The sequence below is a fragment of the Taudactylus pleione genome, unplaced genomic scaffold (genome assembly GCF_031769625.1).
Source record: "Taudactylus pleione unplaced genomic scaffold, aTauple2 ptg000198l, whole genome shotgun sequence".
Taxonomy (NCBI): Eukaryota; Metazoa; Chordata; class Amphibia; order Anura; family Myobatrachidae; genus Taudactylus; species Taudactylus pleione.
Window position 1 is genome coordinate 15,467,960 of NW_028284600.1, and position 13,988 is coordinate 15,481,947.

Genomic DNA, 13,988 nt, shown 5'->3' on the forward strand with positions numbered 1-13,988 from the left:
CAGAATGACATGACATGGCATTCATTCTATAAAAGGAAACATAGGTAATTGGATTGCTCTATCGTACATGACCTTGGACTGGGGAAGGATAAAAGAGGCTGTATAGAAAAAAAACAACAACTGTATTTAGGGCTTTATTCAGAGGTGGATGCAAATGTCGCTGTTAATACTTTCTATGCAGCGGCTGTGCGGAAATATGCTAATGCCGCTGGAGGCGTCTTGAGTGAAAAGATGCCTCCTGCATGCTTCTGTGATCTGCTTCCCGTGTCCGAAAATGCAGCATCGGACCTTTGAGTAATCCTAAAACTACGCTGCCTGGACCAGTGAAACTGCATCCGAGGATGCAACCACTGGCTTCGGAACGCCCTTGCTTTCTGGAACGCTCCGCGTCACTGCCCCCCAAAAGTCAAACAGGCCACTGCGACTGGAGCCACAGCACCATTGCCAGACGTGCACTGCGATTCTGGCAGATGCACATTTCTGAAAAGTTTAAATGCGACAATCAGGACATCATCAGGGGCTGCATCAGCCCCTTGGTGTTTTCGAATCCTGTTGCATATTCAGTGATAGCTCTGTTAACTTAACTCTTCCACTGCCAATGCGAGAGGCATGTTACCCCCACTGCCCAAAACAAACAAACAAAAAGATGCCTCCGGTGAAAACAGTTGTCAAAATATATATTCAAATAAAGTTTGGCACATTTCATTCATGGGTGAATGTTTTTGCATCCAGCTAATGGAGAAATTATGAAAGATTATGTATATACACAATACATAGATGAATATGTATATCATTTGATTTTTTTTTCTTTAACGTTCCTCTCCCTGATTGACATTAAGGCTACGGTGCCAAACAAAAGCCGTATGTAACATGGTGTGGCTACTAGAACATTCTATCAGTTTTTTTTCTTACATGTTGGGCTTAGACCAGCAGCTACTCAGTCTTTGGCTGAGTTGGGAAGTGGAGTTCTTGGTTGTAATTCCTCAGAAGGAAATAGTAGTGGGTTGAGATTGAGCACTGAAAATGCACATTCATATGTATCACAGAAAGTGACACTTTGTCATATAGTTCTAAAATGCTGTTTGCAATATTATCTGCAATAACTGAAGGACGTTTGTAGTTTAGATATAACTTCAAGCTAACATGTTAACAAAATAGATTTTTTTTTTCCTGGATATGTCACAATTCTGGAGTTGGGTGTTATTGGCTTTCTAACTTAATGGTAAACAGTTATGCTTTTCGACATCTGCCATAATGACAGCTGTTGTGAGAAGCATGTTTCCAGCACACACTTTTCCATAGTCATTTGTAATGTGCATCTGTGCAGACCTGTGCCATATAAGGTACTCCATGTGATGCTGTGAGGAATTCCGGTGGAAGTTGGTCACATTTGTCCTCTGTTTGTGGCAATCTCCTCAGCACAATAACCGGAACGGGTATGAAATACCACCGGCTCAAATCCAGACTACAGAAGCCAGACAGGACAAGATCCCGACTAGGGCTGTTAAGTACTCTAACCCTTCCCCCCCACCCCTAATCCTAAAACTTGTGCGGTGGTACCTAACCCTAAGTCCCCCCCCCCCCTCAGGGGTGCCTAAACCTAACCCTCCCTTTCCGCACCCTAAACCTCCCAGGGGGATGCCTAACCCCCCCTCTAAGACACCTGGACTTGCCTTGATCGGTCCAGCGTCCTTCTGTATTCCGGCGTCGGTATTTCGACGCCTATGTTAAGTCCCCCGTTGGGCTGACGTTGTCGGCATATAGACTGGCGGCATGTAGTCAGCCGGTCTATTAACTACATCCCCAATAACTGGCTGCAATGCAGCTGGAGGAGGGCTGAATGATCTGCTTTGTATGAACGTTCATCTTTATGAAGGTCTTGTAAACTGCAGGTGTTATATATCTCCATTCAAATTGGTCTTTTTTTCTCATCCTATTTATATGGCGCTGCAAGGGGTCCGCAGTGCCTAACAGTACAGAAACAGTATGAACAAAACAAGAAAAAAGTGACTTACAGTATAGTACATTGCAGGGCATGGACAAGGCTTATAAACATTGCTGCATCAGCAGTACCAATACCCAAATAAGCAGCAGTGCGGCAGAACACAAAGATTTGGTGCCATTGTGGGCAATTGGGAGGAGATGATGTATAAGTGAGGGAAGGAAAAGTACATAAGGGAAGAGGACCCTGCTAGTGACAGCTTACACTCGAGGAGTGGGAGACAGACAGGAGTGACACGGGAGAGACAAGGAGCATGTAGCGGTGGGTTAGGATGAGCGCTGGAAGGGCTCTGTAGCCATCTTCACAGCACAATAACCAGCTGCAATTGAGTTTTTTTTTTTTTTTTTTTTAAAGCTACTAATAACATTGAAAGATACAGCTTTAAATGTTTGATGAGCTTATAATAGTCGAAGTTATTGGGGAACAATATTTTTCTTTGCATGGTAGATGTTTTGTTTTTTCTTCAATTTGTGGATTATTTTGACCTTTTGGAAGCTTCAAAGAATAATACATTTTTTACTGCCTTCGGGTTAAAAATAGCACAATAACAAAGTTTATCAATTAGTATATATTGTTGTTTTTTTTTTTTTTTTAAAGGGGTCTGGCCAAATGATGAACGGCTGTTATTCCCACAGGTTTTACACAACTTTAGGGGCCTATCCATTAGGCGACCTGAAAAACTGAACATCTAGCGTTCAGTCCTTCAGGTGGCCGGGTGCAGTGCCTGCACTGAACTTCATTCAGTGCAGGAGACCAACCTCCTTTCTGTGAACATGTGGAACCTGATGCTCGTCGTCTGGTTGACGAGCATTTTCCACAGATAGTCAGGGTCGGCAAGGACCCAGCGTGCACGCGCATCGCTGGTCCTTGCCCGCTATCCATTAGACGACTTTCTGAACGTTCCGACCAAAACCTCCTGGTTTTGGTCGGATCGTTCAAAAAGTCTAATGGATGCGCCCCTTTACATCTGCACAATAAAATGTTAAGCTATGGTAAGGGTAGATTTTGTTTCTTATGTGAATAAAAAGCTGCTGGTGCTCTTCATGTTTGCTGCTTTGTTAAGCTGGCCACATGCAGCCCCATGGCAGATACTATTGAGCAGCCACCCTGCAAGTGGCCAGCGTTGCACGTATGTTGAGCAGCTTCAGCAATTCGTGTCTGGTTATTTTTTTGCAAAGAATCAAGGATTTGGGACCATAAAAACACATGAAGCAGCATGTACTAAGTGCAACGCCTGCAAATACACAGTTGGGTTTGACTTTTAAGTGGTTCTGAGTTCTAGATTTCAGTTCATATTGAATATTAGTAGTTCGATTTCTGACCTTACCCAGCCCTGTCTAGTCTCTACAAGAAAACATGGCAGGATGCTAAAACTACAGCCCCTTGTTTGTTTGTTTTTTTAATTGTGTTGTAGCAAGGTTGCTGCACCCTGCAAAGCTGGAACCCTAAGTGCTGTACAATACGTGACATTTCTTTTCAACAATTAAGCAGCAGTAAAAAAAATAATAAGAAATTTGGGAACAACCCTTTTCAACACGGGAAGGGTAAACACTACCTATGATACTTGCAAGAAATGTTTGGCTTAAGTTGTATTTCAGGTTTAACAGTGCTGTGAAAAAAAACAATCTTATCCCACTTATTTAAGAGTAGGGGCTCCAAGACCTGCATGTACTATAACTAAAACCAAGCCTTTTATAGGTTATGGATTTTTATTAAGTATCAAACACCAACTGCCATCTTTTTACAGTGGCTACCGAGGTACCTCAGAGGATCTATTAGGGCAGTGGTTCCCAAACTTTTTGAATCACTGTGCCCTAGAGTATTGGCATTGTTTTCATGGCACCCCCTAAGCAAAAAGTTTGTTATTGAGAAATCTGAAAAAAATAACTGATTAAGTAAATTGTGCTTACCTGTCATCCTTAGGTTCAGTTACATTGACTAAATAATTTGAGTTGGTGCTAGACCACCAACCTGAGGCACCCCAGGCTGCCATGGCACACAGTTTGGAAACCACTGTATTAGGGTTTATATTAACGCACCTTACAGGCATGATCAGTGCTGTGCAGCATATAAAGGATTCTGTACTTCCTCATAGGGAAGGTCTTCCTCTTACAGGTGTGAGAGCTATTGGGTGTACGAACATCTAGGTAATGCTCCAGAGAGGAAAAAAGCTTTTTCTTCTTATAATAACCAGTTCTATCTGAATATTACAGATCTATGCTGGCCTACTGGGTATAGAAAAAAAAAGTCAATATAGTAAAAACAAGAAACAAAACTAACATTTTAGAAAACTAAAGCCCTAATATTATTAGCCTTTTAAATAGCATCTGGATTTACATACTGCTCATTCAACAGACTGGTTGTAAAGTGAAAATCCAGCTTTGTATTAATACATTCCCAGTACTTTTTTTTTTTTTTCTTTTTCTTTTGGTCACAAGTGCTTCCTTGGTTTTATTGAACACTTTTTGTTGAACCACTGGTTCCAAGTCTCTAAAATCAAATGATTCTTTTTTGTTTATAAAAAGGTTTTCTGTGAAAACTACAGCTTTGCAAAACTGTTCTGGAAAAGTCATTGCTCCAAATACTCACAATATAATTAATCTGCAAATTAATACTGAGGCTTTGTGACAAGTTTTTGAGGTATACAAAGATTGGATGACCGTAAAAGATGTTATTTTCTTTATTAACTTATTTATATGGTGCCAGGATATTCCATTGTGCTTTACTATTTGGAAATAAACAGTAATAACACAAAACTGGGTAAGAACAGACAAGACAAAGAGGTCAGAAGTCAAGGTTTAGAGATCAGAGTGGATTTAATATATATATATTTTTTTCCATGACCAACCAATGTCTTGGTGAATTTTTTTTTTTAAATAAATCAAATTAGCATTTTCAAATAAGTGCATCTTAACAATCCAAGAGACAGACGTAAGGTGTTTTTCTACATTTCTGTCAATATTGCACAATTTTGTACTCTCGTTTCGTCTTATTTAAGATGAAGGGGTTTAAGTAATAGGTTCCGATTTCATGTAATCAGGATATCGACGAAATTACTGCCAAATTTAAATTGGCATCCGTTATAAGGCTGGTTCACCCTAGAACGGATTGCCGTTTTAACTTTAGCGGCAATCTCGCTGGTTCTGTGAAATCAGATCCTAGTACATAACCCCTGAAATCTTAGTTTCCTTACCTGCGTTCCACAGATGCTTCTAACCGCCTAAGGCCCGTATTCAATTTGAGGCGAAAAGCCGTTTCCGCGTGTTTGTGGCGGAAACTTTTCGCCGATTACTTAATTTTCGCCTGTTTTGATTTTACTCCGTATTCAATTTGAAAGGCGGAAAGTCAATGCAATGTAATAGGTGGAAAAGTTTCGCCTATGAATGGGAGGCGGAAGAAAGTGCAGAATTGGGGTTTTGGGGTGCAATGTTGTGGGAACCCCCATGCAGCCTTCAGACAGTCCCCCAAAGGTAAACTAAAAAAAAGACTTAACACCCCAAAAAATCACTTTCAATTTGGGGACGAAAAAAAAAATGTTGGGGGACAAAGTTAAAAACTAGCGAACTTGACTCTGGGGGGGGGGTCCCGAAGTATGCCCCAGGTGTTTTTTTTTATTGCAGGTGCCTGCAGCAGGTGGATTTTTCACGATTTTTTTAAACTTTAGCAACTTTTAAATATGCTGGCCTCCATTTGCAAGTACCCCAAATTTGCTGAGATAACTTTATTTTCTGGAAAAAATACTCCTGAATACTATTCTGCACCACGTATAGAAAAACGCTATTTAGCAGCTATTGAGCCCGTTTAAAAACACCAAATACCTTCAGCAAGCCAAATCGGGGGGTACCATAGCTAACCCCCATGTCAGAGCATCTTTTGGGGGGTGTCAGGCTGATTTCCCCAAATCTGACAGTACTTTCCGCCTGTTTAAGTTTCGCCGTGTTCAGTTTTCGCCTACTTCCATACTGAATACGGGGTAAAGCGGGTACGGCTGCGATAATTTTCCGCCTACAAAAGATGCGATGGAGGCGGAAAGTATCGCAGATCTGCTCTAATTGAATACGGCTCTCAAGAGGAAATTCTCTCTTCAACTGTCATTCCTGCAAATGACCTGTTCAAGCGGAGTACTTTGACAATCCCTATTGGAGCACAGAAGAACTTCTGCTTTGTCTGCTTTATACATTTAAAGGCCCTTCGGATATATGGTTTCTGGAGGACTGATAAATAGAACTTATTTCTCCTTTTGAAGCTCCTAATTTTGTTCAAAAACATTTTTTTTTTTTTTTTTAAGTTTTTGATCGAATTAGCCTTTAATTGTGAAATAGTCTGTCAACAGTGCTATCTAGGCAGCCGTGGTGAGCTTGTGCCAGAGCCAAGACAGGCACTTTATTATGTCTCCTGATAAATTATAAGTGCTTTAACTTCTTCAGTTTCTGAGTACAATATTCAGTGAAAATGAAATCTGTTGGAAGAGACTTCTACACATATGTGATGTATGTTGCAACTTCTCCAGTCTTTAGAAGTTACAATTAGCCTCTACCTATCATTTTATAGAATGAACTGGATAAATGCTAGGTAGTAGCTGATTGGTTGCTATGGGTAACTTCTTCACTCTTTAGGCGGTTTGGTACACCTCCCCTATAGTCCGAAGTGAGTAGGTTAAAGTTCACCTCAAACTTTTTAACTGTCTTTTGTAGAATTTCACATGCTGAGTTACTATCCCGAAGTTTCATTGAAGATACAAAAGAGTTCAGAAAATCTGTGTTAGCACTGCCTTGTACATAACCAATGTGTAAAAACTTTTTCTGAAACCATGTAACTGGAGTTACCCAGAAGTCTGTTCTGTGCATTGTAGTGGGTTATTTGCATATGTAATTAGGATGCTTCTTAAAAATCTCCTTAACTCTGTAATTGTTTCATTGAGATTTAGAAATTACACATTATATATGCCAAATTGGTTCCACTACTGATATGTTCTAGAAAATAACCTACTTTAATAATGTTTTATAGTGTTTGATAAAAATGAAAATAGAACTCAACAAGTTTGATAGAAGAAGAAAATATCTACTTGTCCAAGGTTACACAAAGCGGATACTGAAATCTGAGCCAGGGCTTCCAACTTGTCACAGAGGGCTCAATCCTATTAGGTGCGAGTTGGGTCCTACGGGCCTCTCTCACGGTGACCTCGCACTGCATATTACATTTGCAATTCCTAACTCGCATTGACTTTTCAGAGGAAATTTGTGGGTTTTTCTGTGCTCACCCCCCTGAGCAGGTGAAAATGTAGGAAAAAGAAAAATCTTTATTTTAAAGGTAAAAATGTTGCGAGACAGTGATTAACCTCTAGTGCACAACTCCCAATGAAAGCTTATGCACTTGGATGGGTTTAAAATGACTACTACTACTACTACCGCTAATTGCCATTTCTAATTTGGATCTCTCACAACATTCGTGCGATGTCTACGAGTTTCAAAACTTCTATTCACAAACTTACACATAACAGGATTGAGCCCAGAGTGTCCGTTTTTAACCATTTGAGTTTTTAACCTTCAAGCCTCTATTTTAATAACTGACTTGATCCTCTGTCTGCCATTAAAATAACCTTTAATTTTGTTTCCAAACTATTTACTAAAGTTATAATTACATCGTAATCATCATTGTAACACTTTTCAAAAAGCACATATTTCCTAAAATGGAAGTTGACATATGGAAAGAATCCTAGGTACATTCCAAAATGTGTAAAATTCCCCTGGCTACAACAGAACTTGCTATTTGCAGTTTATAACTAGTTAGCGGATGTCTACAGGTCTCTCTTGATTAATCAGCCTTTGACACAGGAAGTCTGTACAATAACATGCGAGCATAGACCTCTTCAGTTCGGGCACATTTCTGAACTATTTTCATAAGAGTATAATGTGCAGGTTAGGCGTTTCATAGTTCACATTTAGGGGTCTATTTACTAAGCAGTGTTAGGAGACAGAGTGAAAAGTGATAAGGTGCCAGCCAATCAGCTCCCAACTGTCATTTTTCAAACACACCCTGTGAGATGGCAGTTAGGAGCTGATTGGCTGGCACCTTTTCACTCTGTCTCCTAACACTGCTTAGTAAATAGACCCCTTAATCCTTAAACTATTACTGTTTTTTTTCTGTCAAATCTTTATATTTTTCAAATGGTAAATGTTTTAGGCATAATTATAATTCTGCTACTGCAAAGTGACAGAAAGTACCTGAAATACTATTTTCTATAGATTTTGCAGTTGCTAGATTAATTGGGAAGTGTGCAAAATAACATGGCTGCTATCTCTGGATTTTCAGCAGTTTCCCCCAAAATGATATGGTTTGCAAACCAGCATTATAAAAGTGACTTGTGCTATTCACACAACTTTTGTAAAAATAAATATGTCTAATTCCTTTTTTCAGGACTAAAACGATTCAAGGTAAAAGATCTTGGGATATATATTTTGTTGCGGAAAATTACTTTGGGAGGGAAGATTTACTAAAACGTCTAAAAAGAGGAAGTATTACCCATACCAACCAATCTGATGTGAGAATGTACTAAATAACTAGAACCTGTTTGATTGCTATTGGCAATACCCCCACTAAACTTCAGTTAGAAGTTGTTTTACATTAAGTAGTAGTATATTTGAAACTACTTAAAAGTAGGGATGTGCAGGCTCGGTTTTACTCGGTTCTTATCGCCACTTTACCGCAAAGTCGGATTTATTATATTGGCTATCCAAAACACATGATAGGCGATAGCCAATAAAATGCCGTTTCAAGATCCGAGTAAAACCGAACCCGCTCACCCCTACTTAAAAGCCACTGCCAATACTAGATATCCTTAAGGTAATGGCAAGGCTGAGTAATATATATATATATATATATTCTAATAAAATAAGATTGCTACATCTTTACTCTAACATTCTATAGCATTTAGTGATTAAAAAAAAAATGGCAAGAGTGCACTACCTCAGGCCATCTATGTCTGTATATGGATGCCCCTAAAGAATTGGAAATGTATAAGCCATTCTACAATTTACAGGCAACTTGCCATCTGTGTCATGTGACTTGGACTCAGTACAGTCGACTGCGTGCACAGTGGGGGTGTATACATGATGCATTGAAATGCACACAAGTGGCTTTGCATAGCCATTTGCTTTTGCATATTTACACCTCTAATGCATACTGTAGGCCACAAAGTGTAAAATATTGATGAATAATCAATGTACAGCATACAAAAGGGAGGCGAAAACAGCTGGGTATCTCATACAACAACAAAGTATTACTCAGTATGGATTATAGGAACAATAGGCTTTTTCTGCTATGAAATTCTGTATGGTGGATTATGCAGACATAGTAAATTGAGAAATACTGTTTCTTTCAGTTCAAATCATACAGAAATTGCTGTTGGATAATTGTATGCATTATTTAGACAATTATTATGCTTGAATAAAACACGGCAATCTATGTTGTATTAAGAATTCACCTGGGATAATGAGATTTATTTGCTAATCTAACCGAACAACTGACACACACACTAATATGTTCACTTAACTTGGTGTTTGTTGTTGAGGTGTGACCAAGGCAATAAAGACTGCCAGGCTTATTTAATTAAATCTTTGGTCAAAAGGATTTTTAGCAAAGTGTTGGTTGTAACTACACATGGTTACCAAAACCTAAAAGGTTTTGTCGTGTTTAAAAACAGGTATTGTTTTAAAGCGCCTTTTCCCATCTCTCGCCATAATGCAATAAGGAGCCATATTTCTTTTGTAATGACCCTGAAGCTCTTCCCTCTTATTGTATGTTGTACAGTAGCCTTAGCTGATAGAAAGGACGGAGCTACAAAAATAACATGCATTATTAGCCCATCAGTATAAGCACTGTTCTAAGAAAATACTTATTCATGCACAAAAAACAAGTGAATTCCCTGTTAAAAAGCACAGGAAATGGCGAATTAGCATTCTTCCATATATTAGATTTTTTTTCTTGACGAATACCCTATGTCTCATACTTCTTTGCCACCAAAAACCCGAGTCCGACCTGGGTTGTCAGATATGGTTCCAACCCAGGTCAGACACTGTTTACACAGCACCATTGATCTGGATTATTCTCGGGTCAGCCCCGTTCACACTTAACCCGGGTCTGCCCTGCTAAACTTGTGAGGTCATAAAAAGTGGGAGGTGACTGCTCCACAACCCCCAATCAGCTCATTTTAGGCATGATCCAGGTCTGATAACACAGGTTGCGCTGTTTACACTGCACCATTACCCAGGTATTTCCTGGGCCCGACGCTGGTAGCTACCTGGGATGGATTGCAGGGTCTCTTGACCCGGGTTATTTTTCAGGGACCCTATTATGCTGAAATGCGACCCAGGTAGACCCAGCAATAACCTGGGTTATCGCAGCAGTGTAAAAAGGGTATCAGTCTATGTTTTACTGGATATTGTATAGAACAGGAAAATAAAAAACAAACTATTATATAAGTTGGCTATTTCAAAATTTAATATCCCTCTGTACAGTTTGGGTATTTTTCAGGATGGTGAAATGTGCCTTTACCAATTAAACAAATTTACTACGGTATAAACAAATATCTAAGAAGGAAAATGAGAGTACACTGCTTTCTATTTTAGAGCACATGCTTTCTATATACTGTAATTACAACACAGAAAATTGAAGAGTACAAAAAATACTGCAATCCAATAAACTCTTGTCAAAGGCGTAAAATATTTCATTTTCCCTAATGACTTTCATAGCAAAGTTTAAATTTGTTTAATTTTATATAACACATCAAGTGTTTACACAGTTTTTTACAATATATTATATTAAAACATAAAGAAGCAATCCCATAAAAAATATCAGGTCTGTTTTTTTTTTTTTTTTTATAACTCAGACTATGAGAAACTGTTTAATAGCTGCCCCCTTTTCCCTTGGTTTGTTTTTTCAAACTGCCATTATTAACTGATCGTTCTTAACATTTTCCACAGTGACCTGTTACTATCATGGCAACCACAGTCACGTGGCATATGATGTAGTAAGCAGAGAGGCTTTGTAAAGCTTCCCAGCTGTTTTCATTGCGACATCCTCCCCCTCTGCTATCACATAACATTTTGAGAGCCTGTGACTGATACAGCCATGCTTATTTTTCATCCAGAGATTTTAAACAGGAGAGTGATGTGTAGGAAAATAACTTAGAAAAAAAAAAGAATATTCGTTGCATGCTTAAAAGGTTATTTCACTTGTAGTTTAAAATTTTGCAGCAGGATTGCTACTTTAAATAGAATGCACCTTGTCATTTCACAAACAACAAGCGAGATCATGGAGATGGTCATTGTTTGTCTCCCTGATACCTAGTAACTTGATGGTCTTCATTATTTCAATTATTGGTTCAGCCAACACAAGGACCACTTTTCATTGTGTCTAGGGTCACATGGTGCTTACCAGAGAATTAACAATGTAGCAATAAAACATACAGGCAGGTAACAGCTTTAAATTTGATTTATTATGCACACAAGATTACTAAATGTTAAATATTAAGGGTCAAGGTGATAGCCGTTTTTGGTTGTGATGTAGAAATATATACAGGTTTCTTTTTTTTTTTCCAGTTTCAGAAAAATACTGTAGTCTTGTAAAACTTCAGTTAAGACACGACTGCCGATGTTCTCCTAGTATCTCAAGAGGTTTTAACAACATGTTTTAACTTTGTGAAGTTTTTGTTGTTGTTCTGGTTGTCGATTAGCACCAGAGGGTTTCGCTGGTGATTATCAATAATCTCTGCGACGCTACTGAATTTCTGAAAAGAATGCATTTCGTTAGATCTTAAAGCAGTGGTTTATGATTGAACATGGATGGTAAAATTACAGTACAGTTAATTAGGATCCACTCTTCTAACATATAAATTAGATGACCAGAACAAGATCACATCGGGATGCCGCTGTCGGTATATTGATAGCAGGCATCCCGACTGCTGGGATTTCAATTTCATACCCATTCCATAACACTCGACTGATGTTAGGACTGGTACAGTGCTGAATGTGTAACTGTTTGCGAAGCGGATCTTGCATGAACTTACATTGCGCTAATCAAATAAAGGGCGCGTGCGACTGCAGGCAATTAAAGTCTGATGCATGTCAATCTCATCTACACGTCTGAAAAAGCGGAACTCGGGTTTGACTGGGCAATCTCACGTAGGCAAAGTTCAGTGAGCTAATGTCCACACAAGTGCAGGCTATGCCGATCTGGTAAGATCGTAAGCAATAATACACCTGTATGGAGACATTTCTCGCACCTAGCCTAGGTCAGGTGCAAGTATGCGATGATGTTGACCAGAATCACACCAGATGGCGAAGAGCTCATCTCAAGATGTACACAATTTGGCATTTATATATATTGCACGTTTCGTTGGAGCAATGTACCTTCCAATTTACTTCCAACTCTGCATCTGGCCCTTAGGGGTATATTTGCCATTTATAGAAGTGGAGATGTTGCCCATAGCAACCAATCAGATTCTAGCTATTATCTCCTAGAAGGTGCTAGATAAATAAGTAGAATCTGGTTGCTATGGGAAACACTTCCACTTCTATAAACCCACACTATAGTAAATATACCCCTTAGTGTTTATGATGGGAAAAGAAAAAAAAATCTATATTTAAATGGAAATCGATATATCTATAGCTTGTCTGTTACCCGACAGCTATTTATCCTTGCGCTTATATGTTTGTTAAGAGATTATTTTCACACTATGGACCTCATTCAGAGTCGGTCGAAGCGGCCGCACGGTCGTACGGGAAAAGGGACCGGATATGCAAATGATTCCCTCGCAAGTTGCGTCCCTAAGTTCGGATCGGCAGCTGGCCGACCAAGGGGAGGAAGCGGTCGGAAGACCAAAAAATACGCCCCCTTCTCGTACGCATTGCACGTCATCTCCGGGCATATAAGGATTAATCGAGACCATCGGAAACCATCGAAACTGGTCGTAGAGCTTAAGGTTGACCATACCCTCTCTTAAGCTCTACGATCATGTCAGTGTAAAAACCTCCCATATCACATGTGCCATGACTCTACTTTGTTAATTATGCACTCCCATAAACCGTATGCACTCCCACAAAACGCCGTTCACATAATTAGGCACGCCTGCGTTCGGATCTCCACTCCCCCGTTTTCAAGCACCTTCCCCTGTTACCACCCACAAACGCCTCATTCTGTCACTCAAACTACCGACCTGGCTGTGTTCCAAGGAGAGAGAAATTTCTGATCGTAGCGGCTAGTTTGCGCACGCGCATTGCGAACTTTACGCATGCGCAATATAGCGAACATCGGTGGCGTACGACCGTGCGGCTGCTTTGACCGACTCTGAATGAGGTCCTATATGCTGCTAATCCAATTAGCCAGTACTAGCTGGCTCGATTTAATTACAAATAAAAAAAATGGATTGCGCCTATACGTGGATTTATGTATAAAATAGTATACTGTATTCCGTATCATGGACTTTTATTGGTAACCATTTACAAATACTACTAAATTAGCTGCAATATTCAAAGTGGTATTTCAAGCTATTTTCATGTATATTTTTTTTATTATAATACATTTGCATACTTGCTATATGATATGTGTGTTTTAGATATGTTAAGTGTCTGTATCTATTAAATATGTATTTTTATTGAGAGAAGCCTTGTTGACTTGACTTTGTCTCAAGTGATAAGGAATACAGTATACTATTTTATACATAAATCCACATATAGGCACAATCCATTTTTTTATATTATTTAAATGGACCTCGGACGTAAATTATATCTGTTGTTTTTAATCATTCACATCAAACTGCAACAAGAAAGACCAACAAATGTCATGGGAGAGACCCACAAGGAAACAGTAATTTTTAACTTGAGGACTTGGCTAAGTAGCCTTCATAATAGTTCTAGTTCACTCTCCATCTTGAGGAATAACAGCTACGGTATTGTGCAGATGGGTCAATGGTAAAAAACAAGGGTTT

General features: G+C 39.2%; 1 protein-coding gene across 6 annotated transcripts in view; it reads right to left on the reverse strand.

Moving 5' to 3' along the window:
* Window positions 1–11,479: 11,479 nt before the first annotated feature.
* BLNK (B cell linker) overlaps window positions 11,480–13,988 on the reverse strand; it is an 80,317-nt gene continuing 77,808 nt past the window's right edge. For all 6 annotated transcript variants that reach the window (XM_088476931.1, XM_088476929.1, XM_088476927.1 and 3 more), the window contains one exon: window positions 11,480–11,789. In XM_088476931.1, the coding sequence (XP_088333057.1) occupies window positions 11,670–11,789 (120 nt within the window). In that variant the 3' untranslated portion in view covers window positions 11,480–11,669. The remainder of the gene's footprint in view (window positions 11,790–13,988) is intronic.